A 25,035-nucleotide genomic window follows, 5' to 3' on the forward strand; every position below is an offset into this window, starting at 1 on the left:
GAGAAGAATATTCTGGTATAATACCGATTAAAGTGTCTGAAATGGTAACTTCAGTCATGTGTGAACCAAATCATAAATTTGATCAATTCTAAAATTTGAAAGATTAGTTTTGTCATGGGCTAGGAGCGTAATGATCCGATAATCTGAGCTTTCCTGATCGGTTTGTGATTTTTCTATATGGTTTCAAAAGCGGGTGATTAGACGTGGCCGCAGTGAAAAAACGATTTCATTCGTCGATGAAGTCACGGTCGTATTACAGAACGATTTCAGTCAAATTGATGAGATATTGCGGTAATTTTATGGGAAAACACATTAATCTCGCGAAGTTTGAAGATTATTTCGTTTTCCAACGACCTCAGGGTCAATGTTCTGAATAGGGCATATCATGATCGACGACAGCAATCGTGCATACTAATCACAATTGCGCGTAATTGTACAGGTTTACAGGATAGCCTTTTGCACCTTGTTTTTCTCAGCAGCAATGAAATATCGGTCAAGGAGAGCGATTCAAGATTTCTCGGTAAACCATTTTTATTTCTTGAGCAATATGCCCGTCAACCCCCGCCCCTCAAAAACCGAAACAAATTACTCTCACAACGCCCCGATGTTCAACGTTTTGTCGATTTGTGAGCAGTGCGCCATTTTATGCAATGTCGGTCGATGGCTATGCCAGGATGGTAGCGTGTGTCAGAGAGTTGTCGTCTCAAATTCCTTTGAAGCATAATAAACTAAAGGATTTGCCTGATGTCATTTAGCGCGCATTTAATAAACCATTCACGGCCGTAGTAGACTGCTCTCCGAGGACAAAGTTGGTGGCGAGATGGGCACATTGTCAGTACGTGTATATCCCCGAACGTCATGCTGCTTTGGTATATAAAATGCTTTACCATAAAGGAATTCTTTCAACAATTACCATTTAGTTTGGAAGGCTCTGTACGACGAAAATTCACCGATATCTATTTCGAAAATGCACTGATATTAATGAACATTAATTGAAAAGCATCTATTAATCTTGACGGAACTCTTTCCTCCTTCACATTTTACCTTGGAATGAGTTTTACTTCTAGAAATACATCGATGTTTATGCCATTGCACCTCAGTAAGCTTACATGTAATTATTTGGAGTTCTTCCGATGACTGACAGGCATAATCCGCCTAAAACTAACTGTTTGCGCCAACGGGTTATTTGAAATTTCCCAACTTATCAAACTTATGAGTTAAAATTCTCAATTTAAAAATATATTATTTTTACCCTAAGACTTGCCACTCATTTTCACAAGCAGAAAAAACACAAGTACATAAAGTATAATACAATTCGTCATAATCGTGTTTGATAGGGACATATAACGTAGGGGAACGTTGCGAACAAATTTTACTTTTAAAATTGCAACATCAAAAAAAATGCACACAAACCTTCCATTTTCGATTATGTAAACTCACGGGATGCTGTAATTTGTTTTATTTTCAAAATAAAACGATGAGATATAATACTTCGAAAAAGTACGGGTATCGGCCGAGATAAGGACCTCTACCATCAGATTATCGCAGAACAACCGCCTTACCTTATAGCACATGTATGTTCTACCTTTTGTATATTTTCATAATAAATTAGCAATATAGTATGTACATTGGAAATGATCACATAATCATAAAGTAATACCTGTAGCCTAAGATATGATACGCTTTGAAGTTTCTTCAGTCTGAAAGAAAAAGCTAGAAATAGGTTAGTTTAGAACTGGAGTTGTGAATGGCGCATATAGTCTTCAAGTATAGTGAACGGTACAATCATGTTTTAGGTCAGTAAAGGCCAAATCCATTTTGAAAATTTGCAAGTTTTAGAGTCCAATATAATAAAATGACACGAGACTACAATTGACAATGTGTTCATCTCGTTTTCGATAACTGTCACAGGTAATGGTTTTACTAGTGACTCAATCTGATGTTGATTATTAGGGTCAAAAACGTTTCCCATTTATCATGTCCTGTGTTAGAGTTGTCATGGAAAACTTTAAATCTCATACAGGAATACTTTTAATATCAGGACCCACACGATGACTGTACTCAATGTGCAATGTTTTATTTCATAATTCTAATTATTTTGTAAGACCGATTTCACAAGTCTAATGCCACATTATTGATATTCACATTTAGTTTGAAATATCTGTCAACTAACAGTTTTTTCTCCTTGAACAGGGATTTTCCATTTTTACACTTGTATATCTTGGGGTTTGGATTGTCACCGGCTGTTTCAATGTGAGTATAAACTTTAATCAGTCCTTGTCATTACGTATGGTTCACTGCATTTACACGGAGTAATTTTCCAGATAAGTGCATTTACGGTATTGGAATACATAGCATTAATGAAGTCCACGTGGGTAACTAAACTGACAGGGCGTCTTCGCAATTTGACGTTTTCTTATGGTAAAGAGCGTGGCTTTATGTGGCCAGTTTACCGACAATAATCATGGAAGTTGCTGAAAATATCCTTGCGTTGGGATTTGGAACCCATTTTCGATCATTTAATTATGCACCTTAGTATGATCAAGGTGACGCCATAATGAAACAGCATTTATTCTAAGCAATGTGATTTCAAATCATACATGATTTATATTCCGCCAGTGTAATATTTTTAAGAGTGAAAATCACTTTGATGTTTGCCGATCCAAACCAGGCCCTCACGTTATTATGGCAGTCAGTGCTTCAAAAATTCAAAAAGCTCTTTTAGTATTTTGCCGAACATTATCGTACGAACTGGTGCACGAATAACGCAGACAAATGCATCTTCTTTACACATGAGCATAAAAGAACATAACGAAAAAGAGTTCCCCTTTTACGAAAACTAATAGAAAATCAGGCTTTTCCTTGGGAAATATTCCGTACGAGGTAACTTACTTTTAAAGTTTGTTGACATATCTATTGTGTCCTTGACCAAGACAATGTTGCTGTGAAGCATTTATGACGGATCGACCGCAGAGCCCACAGCCTTCTTAAATTTGGTGGAAACACAGCAGTTGAAATCGCATTAACAATGCCGCAGTTAGTTTTCCTAGCGAGGTATCGGAAATGAAGTTCTCAATTATCCTGCAATTTTACCGGTCTGAGAGTGAAATACGATCTCTCTGTGGACTGGCAGATCAGAGACAACTAATTTTATCGGTGTGCAATGGCCGTGCATTGTGTGGTAATAAATGGTACCCAAGTTCCAGACTTCACTCCAGATGTCACGTCTCTGATAAGGATTATACTAAATATTAAAGATTACTGAGATTACAGCAAGCTGATAAATTCAACTGTGTCCTGATAGGATTGGAGAAGAAAATTCCAAACAACCCAGCTTCATTGGCATTTCACGCTTGAAAATCTTAACATTTGAGACAGATTGTCCATCATTCAGACTCCGTGGCGCCACGGATAGTTTTGTAGCAATTACTTAGGCCAGTTAAGTAGACACCTGTCTGTTGAGCTCGAGAAGTCTTGTATAGGGACTAGTAGTTTATTTTTAGGAGCTACTTAAACTATTCGCAAAATACCAATTCGTTTACGACAATGAAAATGTCGTGATTTTCGGACTTACTTGGTGAGACAGTAACAGAGGCGGCGTGCAATTTTCAACTTTTATCGAAAGCTGCGTATTCCAGATAATATTTGGACAATGAATGCCTTTATATGATAAGTATATGCCTCTGGCGAGAAACAGATGCCAGATATTGTAACTGGCAAACATATCTACTACCTAATAAAACAAAATTTAAGCGAATTCGGTCGTTGATGGAGCACTAAGAAAATAGTGGCGTGAAAGTATTAGCAGTTTAATCCGTGGACTTTTGAACCGAAAAAATGAAATCGGCAAACATATAGAAGCGGTCGATCCATCAGCAAATGTTAAGGTAGTATCCACCTCGAAAGTGAAAGACTTAAACTTTCGCTTAAGGAATCTTTCAACCATAAATGAAATAATAAAAATCGGGGTCGCTCAGCAAATTTTGGTGATAGAGAAACAAATAACCCAAGATTTACCGATGTTTAAAATACAAAATGACCGCCATCCCTGTGTTAACCTTAATAACAAAAACAAAATGTTCGAATTTCAAAAAACTAAGCCGGTGAAAAGTTTTCTTACACCCCAACAAATGGTATATCAGAAAAGAATTGTTAAAGTCTGAAAGTCGGAATATTTGTCCCCGAGGCGCGTTCTACCTCAAAGTCACCTTGACCCGTGATGGATTTCATCAAAAAACTCTGTGTTTATGTTTTGCCATTATATATGAGACTTAACGGACTATTCTAAAAGTATGGAATCGGAATTAAACAGACACGGACGTGAATAACACAATAGCCCCGTGTCTACTACCAAAACAAATAAACCACAGTACTGTTGTCTACCGTCACGAACTTTTGGAATGACTCTTTTTGAAGAATATGCCGACAGTCTACTGGGAATAACCAGAAAGAGGTTGGCTCGATGTAAACAAACTGAGTCTGGTAAAATTTTTGCGTCGACACACTTAAGAGGTAACTCAACAAAACCGACATTAATCCTCCTCCTTCCCCGCCTCCTCCGGCTCCTTCTCCAACAACAAGCACAACAACAAGCACAACAACAACAACAACAACAACAACAACAACAAGCACAACAACAAGCACAACAACAACAACAACAACAACAACAACAACAACAACAACAACACCCGCACAAGCACAAGCAAACAACAACAACAGCAGCAGTAATAACACAGCAACAGCAGCAAGAACAGCAACAACGACAACAATAGTCGTTGGATTTTGTTGTATTTATATTATGGGTACTTGCCCACGGCGATTTTTGAAAATAAAATAATGTGTTGTTATATCATGGAATCAGTCACTCTCAGATCGTCCAACGGATGTACCATATCAACTTGGAAGGTGAAATAGGTGTAGGCTCTGAGCATACGAATTTATCTGTTAAAGGCATTTTATGTAGCCAAGATATTAAACAATTCATGCAAGACCTGAGTTGAGAATTTGCGAAAATTTCCCTTCGACGGTTAATGTTATTATTAGCACTTCTTATTGTAATTTTGTAATTGTAATTTATTTCTCCAGAAGATCACGAACATCGTACATAGCAAAGGAGTAAACTCAAAAAGTATTTCTGGTGAGGTCATGGAAATAGTTCTATTTGAACTAGTCAAGTCCACGACCCTAACAAATGTGATTTTACTATAGCGAGTTCAAGTGTAACCGTATGAGAAACCTTTAAACGAGCATAATAGTAGTTTACTAAATGTCAACTGCAAATTAAGAAGATTGCAATACTCAATAAAATAAAATACAATACACAGTAAATTACATGAGCAAGTAACAAGTACGCCTTTATAGCAGCTGCAAATAATCTTCTCTCTGAAATATTTTGATATGATTTGGTAGGGAGTTCCAATGAAGTGTTGCAGCATACGTAAAGTTGTGTTTACTCTGTGTCAAATGAACTTTTAGCTTTCATTTTATTTTACAGGCGTCACCATGTATAAGTTACTCAAATACACATTGAGTGAGCTCTCTTCCAACACATTGAAAACGTACTTAGTATTTTATTTTTACCCTATATGTATTTACGAAGTAAATAATACTAGAAATTCAGCTCACAGGTTGATACGGTGAGAACAAATCCATCCCAATTGGTACCAAGGTGCTCTCAGTCACATTCCCAACGGACTAGGGAAGCTAGAAATAATTTTCCAGCAGTTTTCAATTTAATCCCAAGGGAAGAGTCGAATTTAATGTCCATACAGTACGCCTAACCCCTAACAGATTGCTTGAGTGAGTGTTACTATCCGTTACAAACAGTAATCAGAGCGTGGCAACTCTCCAAGAGACTAAGCGCTGCATTCACATGCACGGGCCGTGCTAACTTTTATGATGACGAGACGACTGTGCTAATCAAGCCTTATGACCTCACCTTTTTATAGTTTACTATTGTGTATAAATATATGATATTCTTTATATATATATATATATATATATATATATATATATAATATATATATATATATATATACATACATCCGTTGATATGGTATTCTTTTCCCCTCACATATATGCAATGCTACAATTTTTTGTAAATCCCCAACCAAAATATGGTTTATCCTTTTTGGCGTTTTCATTTCTCTTTTTTAATGATGATGATGATGATGATGATGATTATAGTTATAGTGAATAATAGTGATAATCTTAGTTATGACAGCAACAGTAGTAACATCATTCATATAAAATTGCCCAAAGTTAGAACACTGCAAAGAAAACGTAAAGTCGTAAAAAATTCGTTTGACTAAATGAGATATAAAATGTCATGTAAGACTCAATCTTCTATTAGAAGCATAAGGCAGTAGAGTCGACCCAGGATTGACGAATTTAATTTTATTGAGTTTGAGGATTCAAAGTATTTTATTGAATATGTGCTATCGCTGACTAACGCAAATAATCACTTGTAAGTTGTGTACAGGAGAAAAAGAACGAAATATTGTATAGTCTGACAAAAGACTGATTTGAAAATAGAACAAGGTTCTCTCTATATTATATATCACAGGAAGTGGAAGAAATAAAGCTATCAAGATATGGTATGTATCAAATGTAGATTTTATCCATTGACAAACCACTATTAACACTTGATTCATTTCCGTATATCCTAGATCTACGGTCTGCTTATCGTGATATCGCAATATCAAGAACTAAAGGCCGGAAGAGGAACAGCGTTATACTATAAAAGGGTAAGCAGAATAATTCCTTTAAAACAACTTCCAAAATAAAACAAATTAAAGTGGCGTTTATATATCAATGGCAGTTTTAGCCTGCTATTTGAACACAAACATCAATAATTCAATTGCAGTTTGTTTGTAATTAATAGTCAGATTGACTTTGCATTATGCATATCACACAGAGATCTCTTCGTGTCTCTCTAGGCGTCATTCTTCCAACGATGACGTCTTGCGTTGCAAGCGGCGAAACTAAAATCTTAACAAATCTGTCGCTACAATGATTTGATTTTCCCTCTCCATAGTATTTAGAGGTCAAAACTTCAAGTTATAACTAGCTACTGAGACTACGGTGACAGACGGGTAACTAAACAACGGATGCATATTTACATTAAGAAAAAGCAAGTACACTGTAATAGTCGCTACGTATTTAAATTCAATGGAAGATAAAGGCTTGCAAAGTTTGAATGAGATAGACAAACGTATCAATACTGGTATCTAAATGTATCAGTGCGATTGAACAAAGGACACATCCTTCAAAGCATTTGGAAGGAACTCCGATTTTGTTTAATGAGTGAGTCGGGGTTCTTTTCCCCTTATCTGTGATTGCACATCGTAGACTACCTTATTTGAGAAAAACTGATGGGCGAATCTAATTGCTATTAAGAAAACACTTCTTTTCCTCTATTTGTCAGCCGCGATAAAAATACCATAAGCCGAAACCCGTTCTACTAATGATTACAATGCGTTGACTGTTCATGTGATTTTGATAACGGTACCATTACTGTTACGAGAGGAACATAAGCTTATAACGAAATGATCTAGCCATTCCCTCGAAGTTGCTTCGGAAACTCTGGGCTGATATTAGCTTTTGATTGTATGATGTGCAGTCCTTCACAGTTTCTTTAATTGCTGTAGTATAATTTCATGACAAATCAAGTTCAAACTTTCATTTAACTTCAGATGTTCAGTGGGATTGAATATCTTGAATACATATCAAGCCTTAAGCGATTGATAGCCTGCCGTCGGGCAGGGCGCCATGATCTTAATTTTAATAACACATTCTAGCTAGGTAATCATCGACATTTGTCCCGTGAGAGGGCTGCAAAATTGTCATGTTGCCCTCGTGTCCAACTATTCTTGTATCGTATGCATGTAATAACGGTCGGTAAAAAGGGAAGGGTCACTGTGTCAGATCGTTTGATACCGATGAGCCCTCTAAACCTCAGCACCACTAACCATGCTTTGGAAGATGTTGCTGTACTGGTGCGGTCTTTCCATTGTACTGTTGAACAATTCTGTTAACAAAGGTCCCATTTAATGAACGACAAATTCTTGCGATGATGTTGGACGTCTTCGCGTCGAACTCGTGAATCTCAATTCACCTAAGGTTCCAAGGCAAGCAAGATATCAGAGCAACACAACGAGGTGAAGTACGGCTGAAGTGCTTTTTTTCTTTTGCACTGCCACTTAATTTACTACCATCAAAGTGCAAATAGAAACCTAACCATATTTTGTGCAGTTTGGCGTATTATCTATCTATCTATCTATCTATCTATCTATCTATCTATCTATCTATCTATCTATCTATCTATCTATCTATCTTTCTATCACAATAGAGAGGAGAGTTTGTAATATTGTTGTAAAATATATATATATATATATATATATATATATATATATATATATATATATATATATATATATATATATATATATATATATTACAACAGGCAGGAGAGTTAACGCTCTTGAGGCGTTTGATCGTTTTTGTGATACAGAATCGTGTGCTCTTGCGACGGACCAGACTATTTGACGAACCGAAACGCTGATTTTACGAACTACGCTTTATTTAACGGGACCTGGCTTTGTCCACAGCACGACGAAGGCCACAGATAATCACCGAGAATTATTATCGCATGGTTTCGCTGTTGAATGTAAGAGACACGATTCGCTCCAATGATTTTCTCGCTCCAATGATTTTCTCTTAATCTTCAAAAATTTCACATGGATCCAGGTCACCATAAAACGCTCTGAAGCGTCTCTAATGACTACTATAATCTACCATAAAGAACGTATGCCCTTGTCCGTTCATATTTGTCATCATGTTTCCTTTTATGTTGGGTTGATAAGAGTTAGATATTGAAGTAGGTCACGACTTCCTGACATGCATAGCTACGCCTTATCGCGCACAAAGAATACTTATCTATAGTGTACGTACAGAATGTTAACTTTGACGTAATCTACATCATTAGGTAACAAATTAACAGTCATAAAATCATCTTGAATGAAAGATATCATGAAAACATGTATGTTTTGACCCTTTTAAGTAAACAATATGCCGTAGATTACGAGTGCTGGCAATTCATAGGAACCCGTTGTTATTTGTGTTGTGTCGTTGTTATTTGTCAGAAGCCTATGATAATATGTGTCGGTGGTCGATCATAGAATAATAAGGAAAGAAATCTTTAAACGTTCCATTATGATACCCCAGTGACTAATATAGCTCGTAATATTGCACAGGTTACAGAAATATCGATTTGGGAATTCACTGTTGGGGCTGGTCACCTAAACATTCAAGCCAACCGCATATCATTTATTGTCGATCATAGCAACTTATATCTAATTTCCCTATCTACGAAGCTAACTAATTACAGGCATAACCCTGAATGAAGTTAAAATGCCGCTCTGGGACAGATATTCGGACTCTCAAACTTTCACAATTCTTTTCTGATCTACCACTTGTGGGGGCTCATTTTGAAGCCCCTGGTGTAAGAAAGATTTTTACCATCTTTGTTTTTCGAAAATCAAAACTTTTTACTCCATAGAGTTAACACAGGTATGCTGGTCATTTTGAATTTCAAATCGGCAATTTGTCTCTCTCGTACCAAAATTTGCCCGTGACTCCGATTTTTATTCATGATTTTGAAAGAGAGTGGTTGAAAGAATTTTTAGAATAAAATTTTGAGCAAAGGTTTAAGTCTTTCATTCCGAGGTGAATACTACCTTAAAAGAAAGATAACAGGTTCTTAGTATTTCAGAATATAAGAGATCGTTTACGTCTAATGAGGGGATATATGCGTCTGTTTAATTTACCGAAAATAACATATAACAACCAAACACCAAACAAAGGTTATTTCGGGGCATTTATATCTACCTTTTAATCACAGATTTCATTCGACTGAAGGAACTATAATTCGAATTATTGTGAAAAAGATAAAAACAGGATAAATTTTGAGAATGCAGTCGATGGAGTATTTAAAATTGTAATGCTCTGCCCATACGCCTCCTATTCGTTATCTTGAGAAGCGTCAAACAGATTTCCTCAGACAGCTTATAATTTTTAAGTAAGAATCAGGACAGTTTTTTTCCTGCTAGATGAAGAGTACAAACTGACTACAAGTAATGTAACAGCGCGGAGGGTATTTTCAGTCATCATCGATTTGTGTTTGAATAGTCGAATGATGCAAACTTTTACGCAAAAAAAACCCCGGAAAAGTAATCGAATTTCCCGTGCTCACGTCTGGTGTACAAAACATGATATCACTGCAATTTATTTACCTCTTTTAGCGTCTATTTTAAGTGCGATGATTCAAATATAAGAGCTGTAATTTTAGTGAGTTTCTGATATTAAAAATGGACACGTATCAAATGTATTCGTTTCGGTATAAAGACAGTTTAAGCATATTACGTGATGGAGTGGCGTATTCTCGTCTCCAAACTTATAACCACCATAATGGTATCGTAAAAATAATATGATAGCCTATCTAAACCTCTTTAATTTAACTTTGCAGGAACATACAGAATTTGCCCTGTTGAAGTAACGAATTCAATTACTTTACGGCGGATGCATATAGCCAAATAACTTGAAAAGAATGTTCTTTTGGTGCGGTGTTACTAAAATCGATGTAACGATTTAGACGGGCATACGCATTCAGTTAATATAAAGTAACGTGCGCTGGTACGCTGATTGCGTGAAGTCACATCAGTAAAAGCCTTTTCTCGGAAATAATGAACGGCTTTTGTTTACAAAGAATTAAAAAACCTGACGATTTTATGCTCTTTGATACCCCAGACATAATATTTGTTAACCCCTCGTTATTGTTCTAACACAGGCCACAAACGATTCAACGAATGCACAGAGTAAACAACGTGGACTTACAGAGCAGGCAGAAGGATCTCAGGTTTACCAAGAGAAACCAAGCTCGACAACCAACACTCAAGTATAGGGAGATTGCATTTGAATGCCCTATGGAACAACGCCTATGTGAAGCTGTACTGATGGATGTGTATTAAAATCAACGGTTCCATAACGATAACAGATTGCACTTTCTTACAATTATGACAATTCCGGCTGCATGGGCGCATGAAAATAATTTTAACAAAGTGATTGCTCTCGGAAATAAGCTTTGAGCAAGTAGCCAGACGAACTTGAACAATTTCTCTAAAACAGCCGAGTTGATACCAATGCAACATGCATAGAATCAAAGATAAACGGCTGAAAGTAAAATACAAGTGAATATTATTATGTTGACTGTTACAATTGAAAAAGCTTTATTTCAGCTTTGTTTAGAAACTCTATTTCAAACTGTAGTAATTTGTTTTAGAACTTTGCGGACATTTACCAAACGACTCAAGAAGTTTCAGTGACTGTCACATTTTCGATCAATTTAAAGTTTACATTCTGTTACCGCACTAGTGGTGCGAGATGCAAATACATGTAAGTTTATACCGTATGTTCTTATGGCATATTCATGGCGTTGACTTAACTGATTCATGTCAGTGAAATATTCAGTCAAAGAAAATTAGGCTTAGAAAAAGAGGAAAGTCATTTTTGAATGTCAGTTGATTATCGGTGGCTCATATCGACAAACCAATTAACTAATTTGAATTCTCGACAAAAAATTACAATAAGCTATTTTTCAAAATTTGAATGGTTTGTTCAGACAATTAGCTTTCGCGCCTGTTTAAAATGGGGACTATATGGTAGCTGTTGCAATCTGAAGGAGGTCCGAAAGCCAATTATCTAGATGACGAATCTATTTAAACTTTTGAAAATACTACCGTAATAGAACGACTTAGAAAACAAGGAAACACAAATGTTTGAGCTTTGAAAGGGCGCCTATTCTGTCCTTGGAATACACTGTTACCTTTGCGTTTTGTCTCAGTATTAAGAACTGAGAGCTTGACGATATACATCCGAGCACTAACGCCATTTATGAATGAGCAAGAAAGGGTATTGACCGTTTGGAACTTCCCACGATCTTATAAAATATCAGCGAAAATACTCGCATACTTTCTTGTCATTCTATTATTAGGCTTAAATATTATTTGGGAGACTGGAAGATGGCTACACGAGGAAATGAGATTGTGTCGTTCAAAAATAATAGTTTACAGTCACTACGCAGCCAATGCTGTCAACATGTCTTTCTCTTTAATTTAGGAATACTGAATAAAAAATTGCTGTCAAGATATGCTTGAAACAATTGGCAAATTAAAAATAAAATAATTGTTTTTGTAAACAATAATTATTTGCTTCCCTGGAAAAATTCATTTACTGTTTTACTCAATCAAACCAAAGCGATCAATTTCATGCACTTTTTAACGTTAATAAAATAGTGAGTTGACATAGATAATGCAGAATTTTGGACAGTAATATTTGCCTTCGATAATGACTCTTTTTTGGTTTATACGTGTATGCATGTTAAAACAATGCTCAGTAATACACATATGTTGATTTACAAAAAGAAAGTTTTTTTCCTGTGAACACACTATTAAGTGACAATTCTTCTGATATGTTTACAACATCATATTATCATAGTGATACTTGTACCAACTTTGTTCGTTGTTTATTTTTGTTTAGAATACTAGAGTTTGAAACTTTAAAATAAGGAAGACTCATGATAAATGGGTGTGATATCAGATACATTGTCTTTCCTTATTTCTCGCTTACGGAAGAGTAGACTTTGCCGAGTCATTTTAAAGGCTTAAATTAACCTTACAAGCTGTTTGTACCTATTGAAGTTTTCATTATCAACATTGAATAACAAATGAAGTTTATGTTTGCAGTTTTTTCACAGAAATTCCGGTCAAGTACTTTTCGCTAACAGGTTACAGATTGCACAGGACAATTTTTGGTAAAGAATGGTGAGATGTTTTCATATTTCTTGTGATAGGATTTAGACTAAAAATACAATTCGATTACATCTGCTGCCTTCAAACTTATTCTTGTCACGTGATCTTGAATCATTCAAACGGTCGTGCATGTGATGATTGCGTGACAAAGTTTCTCGAAAACAAACACAACGGTGTCATACTTTACCCGTGTTTTACACCGCCCAAATCCTTTCATTGTCTTCGACAACGTAATATGTATTTGCCCAGAAAAAAGCTGTCAGCGCGTGCCTGTTTTTATGAATGTTGATGTTGGTTTATTAAAAAGACAGGGGTTGTACCGAGGATTAAACCATGCCATCCTGTGCTCGGCATTGTAACTACACATGCATGTAAATAACCTAGTGGACCCGTCCTATTTGTCTTTGCAAGTAGAGATACATCGCCAGCGCATTTTGTCATTCATCGGATAACTAGTATCTTCACAATAACTAAAGACTGCCGGAAAAGATGAAACAACTTTTACTATTTAGGGGGTTTTGAAGATAAGTTAGGGGGGGGGGATCACGGTCATCCCTGAATAACTCTTATATGGAAGGAAAGAAACTGTTCGTTGGCAATCTTTCTGACTCGTCGCCGATCGACTTGTACTTTCGAAAGTTACCAACATTACCTGCTACATGGCAGGCATACATGTACATACAAAGCACATACACTGTCGCGGTATCTGTTCCACTATTTCACCTGAGTCACCTTTAGCTGACACTTTCATCCGCTGAAGAAAATGCGTGACCTGTTTTAACGATTTGCTCCATTCAATCCTAAGAGTTTGCACACAGAAACCGATGAGTATCCACTATGATAACCATATTGAGTTTCGTACATGAAAATGTCTGTCTTTTTGGAACCAGCGAACGCACACTTTGCAGAGGCATGGAAAAGTCTGCAAGGAGAAACCGATTGGTTTTATCAGGCATCCAAGGCTGCCAATTTTATTGTCACGGACAGTGTGCCCTTCCGTCTGTCTGTCTATCCGTCCATCTGTCTGCCTGTCCGCATGTCTATCTGTCGGTGTGTCAGCTGTGTGCTTGAAGTTAACGGCTTGATACTGTAAAGCATGTAAACTATGTAGGCATGGATGTTCTAGGCTTCTTTCTCACCAAGGCATGTACACGCCACTTTTTAAAAACGTTTCTAAAGCATGTTGTAAAAACTTACCCGTTTTTGTAGTTGAGATAAGCTAGTTTTACGACAAAAACGACATCTCTCTCAAGACAGCTGAAGTATTTTATCCATCGGCGAAACATGAGAGTTTCTAGATAAACTGCCATGGTGATAACGGGAACGGATTTTTGCAATACATTATATCTGACAGCTTGCTCACAACGCGGTCAGTAGTTATGCAGCCGTTCCACATTATCAGTAGCAAAGTACACAGCTAAAGTCGATGTTACTTTATCAAGAGTTATTCACGACCATCGTAACTGGATGATTGTTGCCTGGGAGCCATCAAATGTTAACTGTCGTCGATGGTAAAGAGGAAATTGACGTTTTCAAATAGGATGGCACTCTTTTCAAGGGAATGTACTCACTTCATAATGAACACACACTTACACAGCCAACCGCCTCAGGTGTAAGGCATCAATTTTAACGTGCAACATCCGCTCGCTTCCAAGCTCGCTTTCAGTCTTGCGGGTCTCGTTAGTAACAGAAATTCAGAAATCAATCAAGGTAGAACATATAATTATGAGTGTTTTCTAGCAGGCACTGTTTAACAATATTAACAATGTTAAAAATGTTCAACATTCTTGTGGAGCATAACATGGAACATTTGTTTCTAAACCTAATTGAAAAGTTGGTAGGAGTAACAGGAAGGAATGCCTTTTGGCTATACCCTGAAATAATAGGGTCCAGTTACCGCCCTATTATCAAAGTTTATGTAGCAGGTAGGGGAGAGATAAGTGAATTACTGCTCTTCCAACATTGTCATACATATCCTGTCGCTCTGCGTATGCTGAGATAAAATGGACAAACTTCACAACAATTCTGAAAACCAGCATGATCCTTCCAGAATATCTAAAATATCTAGAGGCCACCAAAAGTGAATCGAGTGAAAGTGACAAAAGTAAACAGGGTAAATAACGAGTAGCTTGCCTAGCATACTTATCTTTATCATCATTATTAGGTTCGATATCATGTTGCTTTGTCCTTTACAAGAAAGGCTCAAGCTTAAATGTTAAAAGCAAACTAGTATATATATAAATGTTCTAAACTGCTACAAAATCGGGACACAGGCCTGTTATTGAGGACTGTATTTCAAGTTTGCATTAATCAGAAATCATCGGTAGTCTCCACGAGCAGCAGTATCGTGTGTCGTCGTTGGCGTTGCTTCTTGGGATGTAGGATACATGGACAGGAAAGTACGTCTATCTTTAGTGCCGTTTGTGTTGTAGCATTCTAGTTCATTGTAGTTCACTGTAATTCTGTAATTCTGACATATGGTAGAGTTAAAGTTTCAGCAATTACATAAAGTAAACTGACCCATCTCATAATTTGTTACATAATCATGAATTTCTTCAGATCACTTTCTCAAGAAAGTAGCAATTATCTTTACATATGATAGCAACATACATAACATGAAACAAAAATCAGAAATGTGGGGGAACTCCGGACGTTGCTTACCATTTTATGTTCTTCTATACTTATCGGTTTGATGAAGAATTCACATTACGTCGCCATTACAGGGGTGTTTGCGAAAGTGTTGCCGTGTACCGACTACATATATAACAAATACTTTCATTTCCTTTCATTTCTATTAAATCATTTCCCTTCATTTCTATTAAATAGAGATAATCAGTAATTTCCACATCGGATTCAAACTCGCCACCTAGGGTGCATATTCGCCTAGTAAACAAGTCAGCGATCAAAAGAATTCAGCTACATTGATCTGCAGTACTTTTGGTTAGCATGGCAGTTTGATAATATGGGATCAAGCACCAATATACCTCACAGATTTATGATGTAGCTTACAATAACCGTTAACATAAACTACAGCTTTACAACAAGATTGGTTAGTTCTCGGGGAAGGCAAAGGGAGACAACAAATATTACATTGTTAAATGGTATATCTGAATGTAGAAAAATACAAGAGGAATATAGAAAATTACATACATTCTGAATAGAAAACCAAGGGCGTTCAAATTACATGCATACATCTACCCTAAAAGCGTACAGTTTTATGACTGTGTCTGTTTATAGTTATTAGGGCTTTCCAAAGCGCGTTTTGGTATTTAAGGTTTCAAAACCTTCAAGACTTCAGAGCCATGTTATTTGTTACAGACGGCTTTGCTTACTAAGCTGCATATGGAGGTCAAAACCTAATTGAAAAGGACAATGAACACTTAGAGAAGTAGGTTACGTTCTCTAGCGTTCCAAGTTGAATACAAGGCGACAAAAGTTATGACAAAGACATGAATCTCAGAAATAATTGGAAATGGAATCTGATTCAAGGAAGCCCCGAGAGACAAATTTACCCGAAAAGCTTTGATCTTTGCTACACTTTTGAGGCTATACGGAGTAATAATTTTACAAATTGTTTTCGCCTACATCTATCCGAACCGACTCTTATTTCAAAGGGACAAATATGCTTTCGAATTTATACCACAGATCAGGAAGGATACAGCCACAAGGCAAAACATCGAATTATGTACGCTCCCGCAGAATTTCATATACCTCTTTGACAGAACCATACAAAATTATGGGAATTGTAGCCACGGTCACGTTTCTTTTCTGTCGATGCCCTCGGGAATGTTTTTTACGCAATGCAACAACGCTGAATAGGCGAATGGGTGATGATATCGACATATGCAAGGCCATTTTATGCATACACTTTATATGGGGCAAATGTGATGCGGAACGCTTGCCAACACATTTACCGATACTTCACAATAAATTGAATTTCTACCGAGTTGCTCACTTCAATTAAAACATTTTAGAAGGTTTTCTTTACACTGACATTAGTATATTTAATGTTTCGACATAAAATTAAAGTTCAAAACCAAATATTGACCAGGGAAAACTTTGCAGAGATGGCTTTGTCCCGTCAAACAAAATAAGCTGACGGTATATTTCTATGAAGTCATTTTGTTGGACCCTGTTTCTTTAAAACTAAACACTAACAGGAAGTACATTTTGATGTATATTTAATATGTAATTTACCCAATGCAGTCCTCGCTTATGATCGCTTCCTTGTATAGTGTTATCCATTTTAATCAAAGGCGAGGACAGATAGACCCGACACACACGGCATGCCGTGCTCTCAACGAAGGTATAATCGTTCAGAACAAGGTGACCGAGGGACTATACATCGTAGACCAGCCCATGATTATATCGAAGATAACGTTGCAAATGAAGTTCAATGTAAGGAACATTCAGCATACTAGTATTTTTAAATGCATTTCAAATGCCACAAATGTTGCAGGTGACAATTTTCCCGACGCCAGGAGGACAAATTGTCTCCCGCTGCGAGGGCACTTAAACCCATGTATTCAGGCAATAATATATAAACCTCTGGCGTCACTTTTGTCGATGAAGTGGGGACTAGACGTATATATATATTTTCTCGTCACGTGACGTAGATTGACAAATCGCAACACAGAAAGAGCATGTGGCGTGATATAAAGAAGAATAATAGACCAGTGCTAAAACAGGCCCCTCAACTAGAAAACAGAAGGTTAATACTGAAACAACGATCGTTTATGTATGAGAAAAGTTAATCTTCGAATAAATTAAAATGATTAAACACATCCATACAATTTTTAAACATTTTGAAATTTTGCTTTAAGAGCTGCCTCATCATATTTAGCTTATTATTTCTTTTCGTAGGAGATTATACATTCAGTTTGTGTACAGCTTGCTTTATATTATGGCAGTCACCTGCCACACATTATACCCAATTCTCGTGCATACAGGCGGAGTTATTGCTTATATACAAGCTTGCAAATTCCAATAAACAATATTCTACCTTTTTGGCCAGTCTTAATAGATGCTACCCATATTGTACAGGAACAATCTCTTACAAAATGCACAAAAATATGCGGATGCAATTACTTCTGTTCGTTTTCCCGGCGCCACTGCGTAAAGCTACCAGAAAGAAAAACAAGACACCCACATACACCAGCAGCAAACTCACAGGAAGCCCGAAAAGTCGGAATAAACATGTTGACATAAACCTCAAAGCTTTAAAAAAACATCCTACATTCATATCACGGCTATATTTGTATCCCACAGCCGAGCTTCAAGGCCTCACTAAAGTTTGCCTTAAGGTAGTATGCGCCTCGAATCGAAAGTGAAATACTTAAACTTTTGCTCAAACTTTCCTGAATGAATCTTTGAACAATTCTCTGACCAAATCACCAATAAAAGTCGGGTGTCACCATGTCAAGTTTTGAACGAGCGAAACAAATTACCCAACATTTTGCGATATTTGAAATTCAAAATGGCCGCCATTCCTGTGTTACCTCTATGGGGAAACTTAATTTTAGATGTTGGAAAAACTAAGCCGGTGAAAGTTTTACTTTCTCCAAGAGCTTTGAAATGAGCACCCACAAGTGGCAGATCAGACATTATTTTAGAAGTTTGAGAGTCCAACTATCTGTCCCGGAGGCGCATTCTACCTTAAGTTGAGCCATGGGTCCAATTGTCAACGTCTGAAACATTTATTTAACTATACATATGCAACTGTATAGAACTACTATGCAACTATACATTTGATAAAATATTTCAGAAACACACAGTCAGTTTGAAAACAGCTCTTTTAAATATTAGTTGCTGCCTGATAATGTTTGATGCAGAAACCAATGTATATGTATACCAAACAGTTACTGTGTTCTGCCCTATATTGTAAAGCAAGGTAAACTTGATGTGTAAATCATAGCTTTATGAGATGTTCCATTCAGTATATCATAGGTGATTGTCATGTGTTTATAATTTTACTCATTCCCCACAAACATAATCTCTAATCTACGTAAATTCAAAAGGACGATACTAATCTGTATAAACGCATAAACATCTTCAGGGTTTAAAGTAATTAAAACTACACTGTAAAGTTAAGTGTTAAAGGATAGAACACCAATTAAACGCCTTTTTGTAACACTTTTTGAACGCCTGTAGACGTTCAGAAATTTAACACTACGTGTTCAACCAACGTTCAATTTTAACACACGTGTGCAGATTTTGAACGCTATAGTGTTCATCAGACAGTATATTGAACACCATGGTGTTCCATATCTGAACACACGTTGCACAGGAAATATGTTCAAAAAATTGAACGCTTTTACGCGTTCAAAGGGCTGTAACACTTTTTGAACGCATGGACGCCGTTCAACGATAAGTGTGTTAAAGGCTAGAACACATGATGCGCGCTTGTTGAACACCTTTAATTTTGGGCGTTCAGGGGGTGTTCAAGCCTTGAAATAACATTACAGACAATTGATATCCAGTAAAATTATTTTATTCTAAAAATACACGAAATATTTCTAGAGTAAAATACAATAATTTACTGTAAAATGGGCAAATAAACATTGCAACTTTGTATGTAAAGTTTGTCAGAGGAAAAAAAACCAACAGTGTTAACACCTTCCTATCAAAACATATGCAATAAAAATCACCATATTGTGGAGTACGTTTTATGTTCATACTTGTTTAAAGTATGAACATAAAACGTACAAAAATCATCTGAAAAAGCTCAAAATTTGGCATACTTATTGTGTTGAAAAGATGTATATGTATGAAATGCATACTCCATTTTTGTAAGATGGTTTCTTAAAGACATTTCCTCTTGTATAGACAATTGTAAATTTTGAAGAAAAAAGAAGTTAGTCAAGGCTTCTCTGGTGCACATGGTATATAGTTGTCCACACTAAAGTAAACACAACATGTCAAGTTGTCAAAGTGTCACAGTAAGGCACAACATGCAGAAATGGGGAAAGTGGGTCCTTGGCAGGGTAAAACCTATTTCCTTGTCCAACAAAGTCCTTCATAAACAAAAGGTTTGTTTGTTTGTAATATCTTTAAATAAACCCTGAAATAAATGGGTGACATTTCAAAAATATACTTCTGAGAAATTTAAAACATATTCGTAAAGACCTTTCAAATTCTGGTGTACCCTGCTATTAATTTTTATACATTTTTTTAAACCAAAAATGGTGAAAATCACCCTTAAAATGAAAAAATGTACATTTCATCATAACTTGAATATATCACATTCTGGTAATCCCTAATGTCTTAAAAATGTCTGAAATGTCTTTAATGTCCTAAAAATACAAAGTTGCAAATTTCTGCATAATTTGAACAACCTGAAAAAGACTATCATTAGAGATCTATGTCCTAAATATCAAAGCTGTTCGATTAGCAGTTTTGAAAAAGATTTTTTAAACATTTTTTGACCAAAAATGACAACAATTGCCATGAAATATAAAAAATTGAATTTTTCATCACAACTAGCACAAATTTGACTAAGGTCATTTTTAGGGACATGTTTACCAAATATTGAAGACGTCAGTAAAAGAGAAGAAGATTTTTGCCAAAAATAGCAAAATTCGCCGCAAAAATACAAATTGAACATATATGATTAGGGTAATCTCTGGGACTTGTAATCCAAATATTAAAGGATTCGTACAGGCTGTTTTGAAGAAAAACCTTTGGATGTACAAATTTGAGGACAATGCTACACATCCACCTATTTAGCTGACACCAAAGCTAAAAACCAGTTGCTAAGTACAAGAGACGTGTTGAGCTACAATACAAAATTATCTACGGTTTGGTAGCAGGCTATGATCAACTAAATGTTACAAGGGCATAAGCTTTCAAAGACGTGAAGTCTCCTTCATCAGAGCAAGGGAGGATGAAAAATTGAAGCAGAAAGTGACAGAAAATTCAGAGTGAAAATTTCAGAGAAATCAGTAATTCAGAGTGGACATTTTTACTCTGAATGGTCTGTCGCTTTCAAATAATTTAAATAAGGGAGACTACACGTCTGTGAAAGCTTATTCTCCGGCAACATTTAGTTGATCATAGCATGCTACCAAAGCTGAGATTAATTCAGAACAAAAATACAGAAACTTATCAAAATTCAGTTACTGACCCTTGGAAGTTTAAATCTACATTAGAGATGAACTGAGGTTCTCAAGCTTGTTTCCAGACAGCTACCTGTACACTCATCTTCTTCGTTATCTGTACCACCAGCTTCTATAACAGCTCTTCGATTTTCAGTTAAATCGAACTTTTTACATCCTGAAAAAATGCAACAATAGGTAATATGGCGAGATGAAACTTTAAATGAAAGACAAGGGGCTGATTAGGTTAAGGAGAAGGGGAGACTTTCATATACAGTGCCTCTCTTCAATACTGTTACAAAATATTTGCTGCTTCTTGTCATCAACTGATTAAAATAAAAAAGCCAAACTCTCATATGCTGAAACAATACATTGTATACTCTACGATGTTTAACTGATGTTTTACATGCGACTGTGTCTACTAAAAGACATGTGTTAGCTTTGATTACGCAGCGGTACTATGCAAGGCGTATCGATCGCGCTCAGGTCAAGGGTTATCGCTACAGTTGTGTTGCGATGACCCTTGACCCGAGTGAAATCGATCCGATAGGCTATGGCCAAAAGTAGTCTGGTTCCCTGACCCATTTTCCCTGGTAGAGGGCGTGGGGAAAAATAGGGTCAGGTACCGGGTAGCCATCTTGAACAGAATTTTGTTCAAGATGGCGGAGGTTAGTCACCTGACAGAACATGCTACAACAAATATGGCTGCTACCATAAAAACGCCGGTCAAAATTCGACTGGATCAGAATTATGTTCAAACACTGGTATCCGAACCAAAAACATTGGCACACGAGACGGGAAACATAAACTGAAAGGATTAATCCAGAAGTACGGGGAAATACAGGTGATTGAAGGCTTGCTGTGATATCGCAGTAGTACTTGTGGCGTGTATCGAACGCGCTAGGGTCATTGAGGTCATCGCCGACTGTGGCGTGACCCCAATGACCCGAGCACGTTCGATACACGCCACAAGTACTGCTGCGATATCACAGCTAATTGAAAGCAAACTTTGTTGGAACTGTGAACGACGATTGATTTCGATGGATAGAATAGTGTCCGAATTTCGTGAAAAATGCCAGGCATCATGTCGACGTTCTAAAAGTATCAAGAGGTGTGCTAAATCACAGTGGCTAAATCATGGAGGTAGAAAGTCTTTCTTTCTACCTCCACGACAAGAAGTTGGTGTCAAGTGAGCCTGAAAGTGCGAAACCCGAGAAACATGAGAAAAAGTTACAAGTGTTACTTTCATCCAATCACAGCTTGTTTTATTTTAACCCAATAGCGTCCATGTTTACATTTGCCGGTACCTGACCCTATTTTTCCCCACGCCCTCTACCAGGGAAAATGGGTCAGGGAACCAGACTAGGCCAAAAGTACAACTGCGTATTCACAGCTAGTTGTTGGTATAGCAGCCACTGAAAGAAAAAAAGGTTTCTTCACGTAGTTAAGCTATTTCAAGGTACAATACAATTAATTTGAAAGGATAATAATACAGATGCTTCAAAATTCAACACCTTTTACTATTTTGGAGAGGAAACTTACCCTTTCTGGTCTTGCTTCCGCACGATCACGACTTCAGCGTGCGTTTACAAGAAAAATGTCGCAACTTCCGTTTTGATGCATGACGGGATAAGAAAAGGCACCAAAGTTGAACACCAAAGTGTTAAGGAGTAGAACGCCTCTTGCACGCCGATGTTAAAATTAAAACGTTCATGGTGGTTATCTGATTTTCTTTTCAAAATTTCAAAATTTCAACCCGTAATAAACGTGTAAAATTATTTTGTATACTTTCTTTTTTAGAAAAAACATGCTTTCAGTAATTTTAGACCGGAGATATTTTTCACTTAGTGGGAAATTCGTTACATCAAAATCCGTGTACGTTTGCCTAACAGCGATGCAGTAGTAAATTTAATATAGCCATAGTAAAGTAAAAAAACACTAAAGATTGTTAATTGTTTTACAGTATTGCAAAATTTCTGTAATGCTGAGTTTTGAACACTTGAAGGAGATGGTTGTTAACACTACGTGTTCAGGTTAAGAACATCATTGTTAATAATATGAACACTAGTGTTAACAATATGAACACTAGCCGTTCAAATTTGAACACCGACATCTACATTTTGAACGCGTAAAGACGCGTCTGGCGTCCGCTATTTTTACAGTATACATGGAGACCAATCTTATAATTGCACAAGTCTTGTAGTGATGCCCTCCTTTAGGAAACGTTGAAAGTATACTTAACGATATCTTTAACATATGAAGGGCAATGATATTTTAACAATTCAATTAACTTTCAGTATATGTTAAGACCAGCACAAGATTTTGCTCTTCAGAATAATATAACCGATCTATTGAACATGTAAAGAAGAAGATTTGCCATCAAATATTAATTTCAACCGTCATATCCAAATGTCAACTGGCATTCTTTCTGTTTTGCCACAAATTAAGAGAGCAACGATGGTGACATACAAAACTTCGCTAAAAGGAATCTTAAGAATGCTAGAAACAGTGATATCGTCACGATAAAGCGACAGCATTCACAGTTTTTTACGTTCGACGATAATTTTGCAAATCCTCTGAGACTTTACAATTCTAGAACTTCGTGCCTTCCGGAACTCTCTAAGGAACTTAACACGGAAGTTGTAACTGCGACTGTTTGTATGATTTGCTGTTGTCAACTATTCTGGTTTATCGAGTACTATAGTGATACTGTAGCCTTAATTAAGGAGATTTGCAAGTAATCACAGACCAGGTTGATTCCGTCCAAGAAAGTATGACATCAAGTGGATGCAACTGGAGAGACGTAGCGCCGCGTGCGAGTTCTCATGGCGACAGTCGGCAAACTTTACCAAGGCATGATTATCTGTTCTTAATCCTGACTTGTCGAGTATTTTGGTGTTTCTGCAGCCTCAATTAAGGAGAACCAAAGGAACAAGTTATCATGGGCAGGTTTTGAGTGCTACTCCAGAGAAATGTAGTGCCGCGAGAGAATTCTTGCGGCGACTAGGTGATTCTCTCCAAAGCCCTTCTGCCATTTCGTCACCTCCACTCTGCAGTCAAGCCTACTCTTTTACTTCGATTATCAAACGATGTAACCGTCAGCAAGACAAGTAAAGCTACGGTAGTTTTTTACTCGATCTACGTCACTTTTCCCGGTGGATTTAAGTGACCTTTAACTCCAGTATTTGCAAGCAAGACTTTCCACAGCAGTAATCTTTAATGGTACAACGGTTATTTGATACGTTTATGCGCACTCTAATTGTCAGAGGAGGGTATGCAAAACACATCGAAACATGCATAAAAATCGATGATAGTAAATACCTTGAAGTTTTTCGTTGGCACAGGCATGACGTCACGGATCCAGTGATTGCTGACAAGAGAGTTATTACATCCTGCCAGGGGGAGGGGTAATTGATGAACTACAAACACTGCCGACTTCCACTCTATCATAAATTCATGGTCAACATTTACCATTTGTTGATGCCACCTGTCTGTCCGTTTGTTTGTTTGTTTTCTATCTGTCTATCTGTCTACCTGTCTGTCTGCCTGTCTGTCTGTCTGCCTTTCTCTCTGTCAGTGTGGTTATCGCTTTATCTGTCCTCCTGCCTTCTGCCCGTGCTCTCTCAAAGTGCATCCTATAAGCTCTTGCCGTAAGGAACTGTAGCTTTTACCAATATGCGCGTTTTTTTTTCACTCAACAATTCACTGCAATACATGGCATTCATAGGTTCAATGAACTTTGCTTGTATGAGATTGTTAGATAACCGATAGAAGACACAAGAGTAGGCATATTATCTGTTAATAAAAAAATTACCAAGGAAATTATGAAGTTAGCACCTGTGTCATATCAACAACGAATTAATTTCACTATGACGCTCGATTTTTATCGCTGTTTTAATCTGTGTTTTAAGAACCCGAAAAATGTTTCAAAATGTAGCATACATCTGAAATTAAGACAAAATGGGTTTGACCGATTTAGACCCCGCTATTTCCTTATATCAACGGTCTCTTGAAAGTGCTTCGATTGACGTCATCATATCTGCGACTGAATACCTTTATCCGTCGGAGTAATTTGG

The 25,035-nt window shown here is 36.8% G+C and overlaps 1 protein-coding gene across 1 annotated transcript in view; it reads left to right on the forward strand.

Annotated features, from left to right (window-relative positions):
* LOC139117827 (lysosomal-associated transmembrane protein 5-like) overlaps window positions 1-12,167 on the forward strand; it is a 36,695-nt gene extending 24,528 nt beyond the window's left edge. The window contains exons 5-7 of the mRNA XM_070681069.1: window positions 2,194-2,253; window positions 6,669-6,746; window positions 10,847-12,167. Of these exons, the coding sequence (XP_070537170.1) occupies window positions 2,194-2,253; window positions 6,669-6,746; window positions 10,847-10,960 (252 nt within the window). The 3' untranslated portion in view covers window positions 10,961-12,167. The remainder of the gene's footprint in view (window positions 1-2,193; window positions 2,254-6,668; window positions 6,747-10,846) is intronic.
* Window positions 12,168-25,035: the final 12,868 nt, after the last annotated feature.

This window comes from Ptychodera flava, chromosome 18 (genome assembly GCF_041260155.1).
Source record: "Ptychodera flava strain L36383 chromosome 18, AS_Pfla_20210202, whole genome shotgun sequence".
In the NCBI taxonomy this organism is placed as follows: domain Eukaryota; kingdom Metazoa; phylum Hemichordata; class Enteropneusta; family Ptychoderidae; genus Ptychodera; species Ptychodera flava.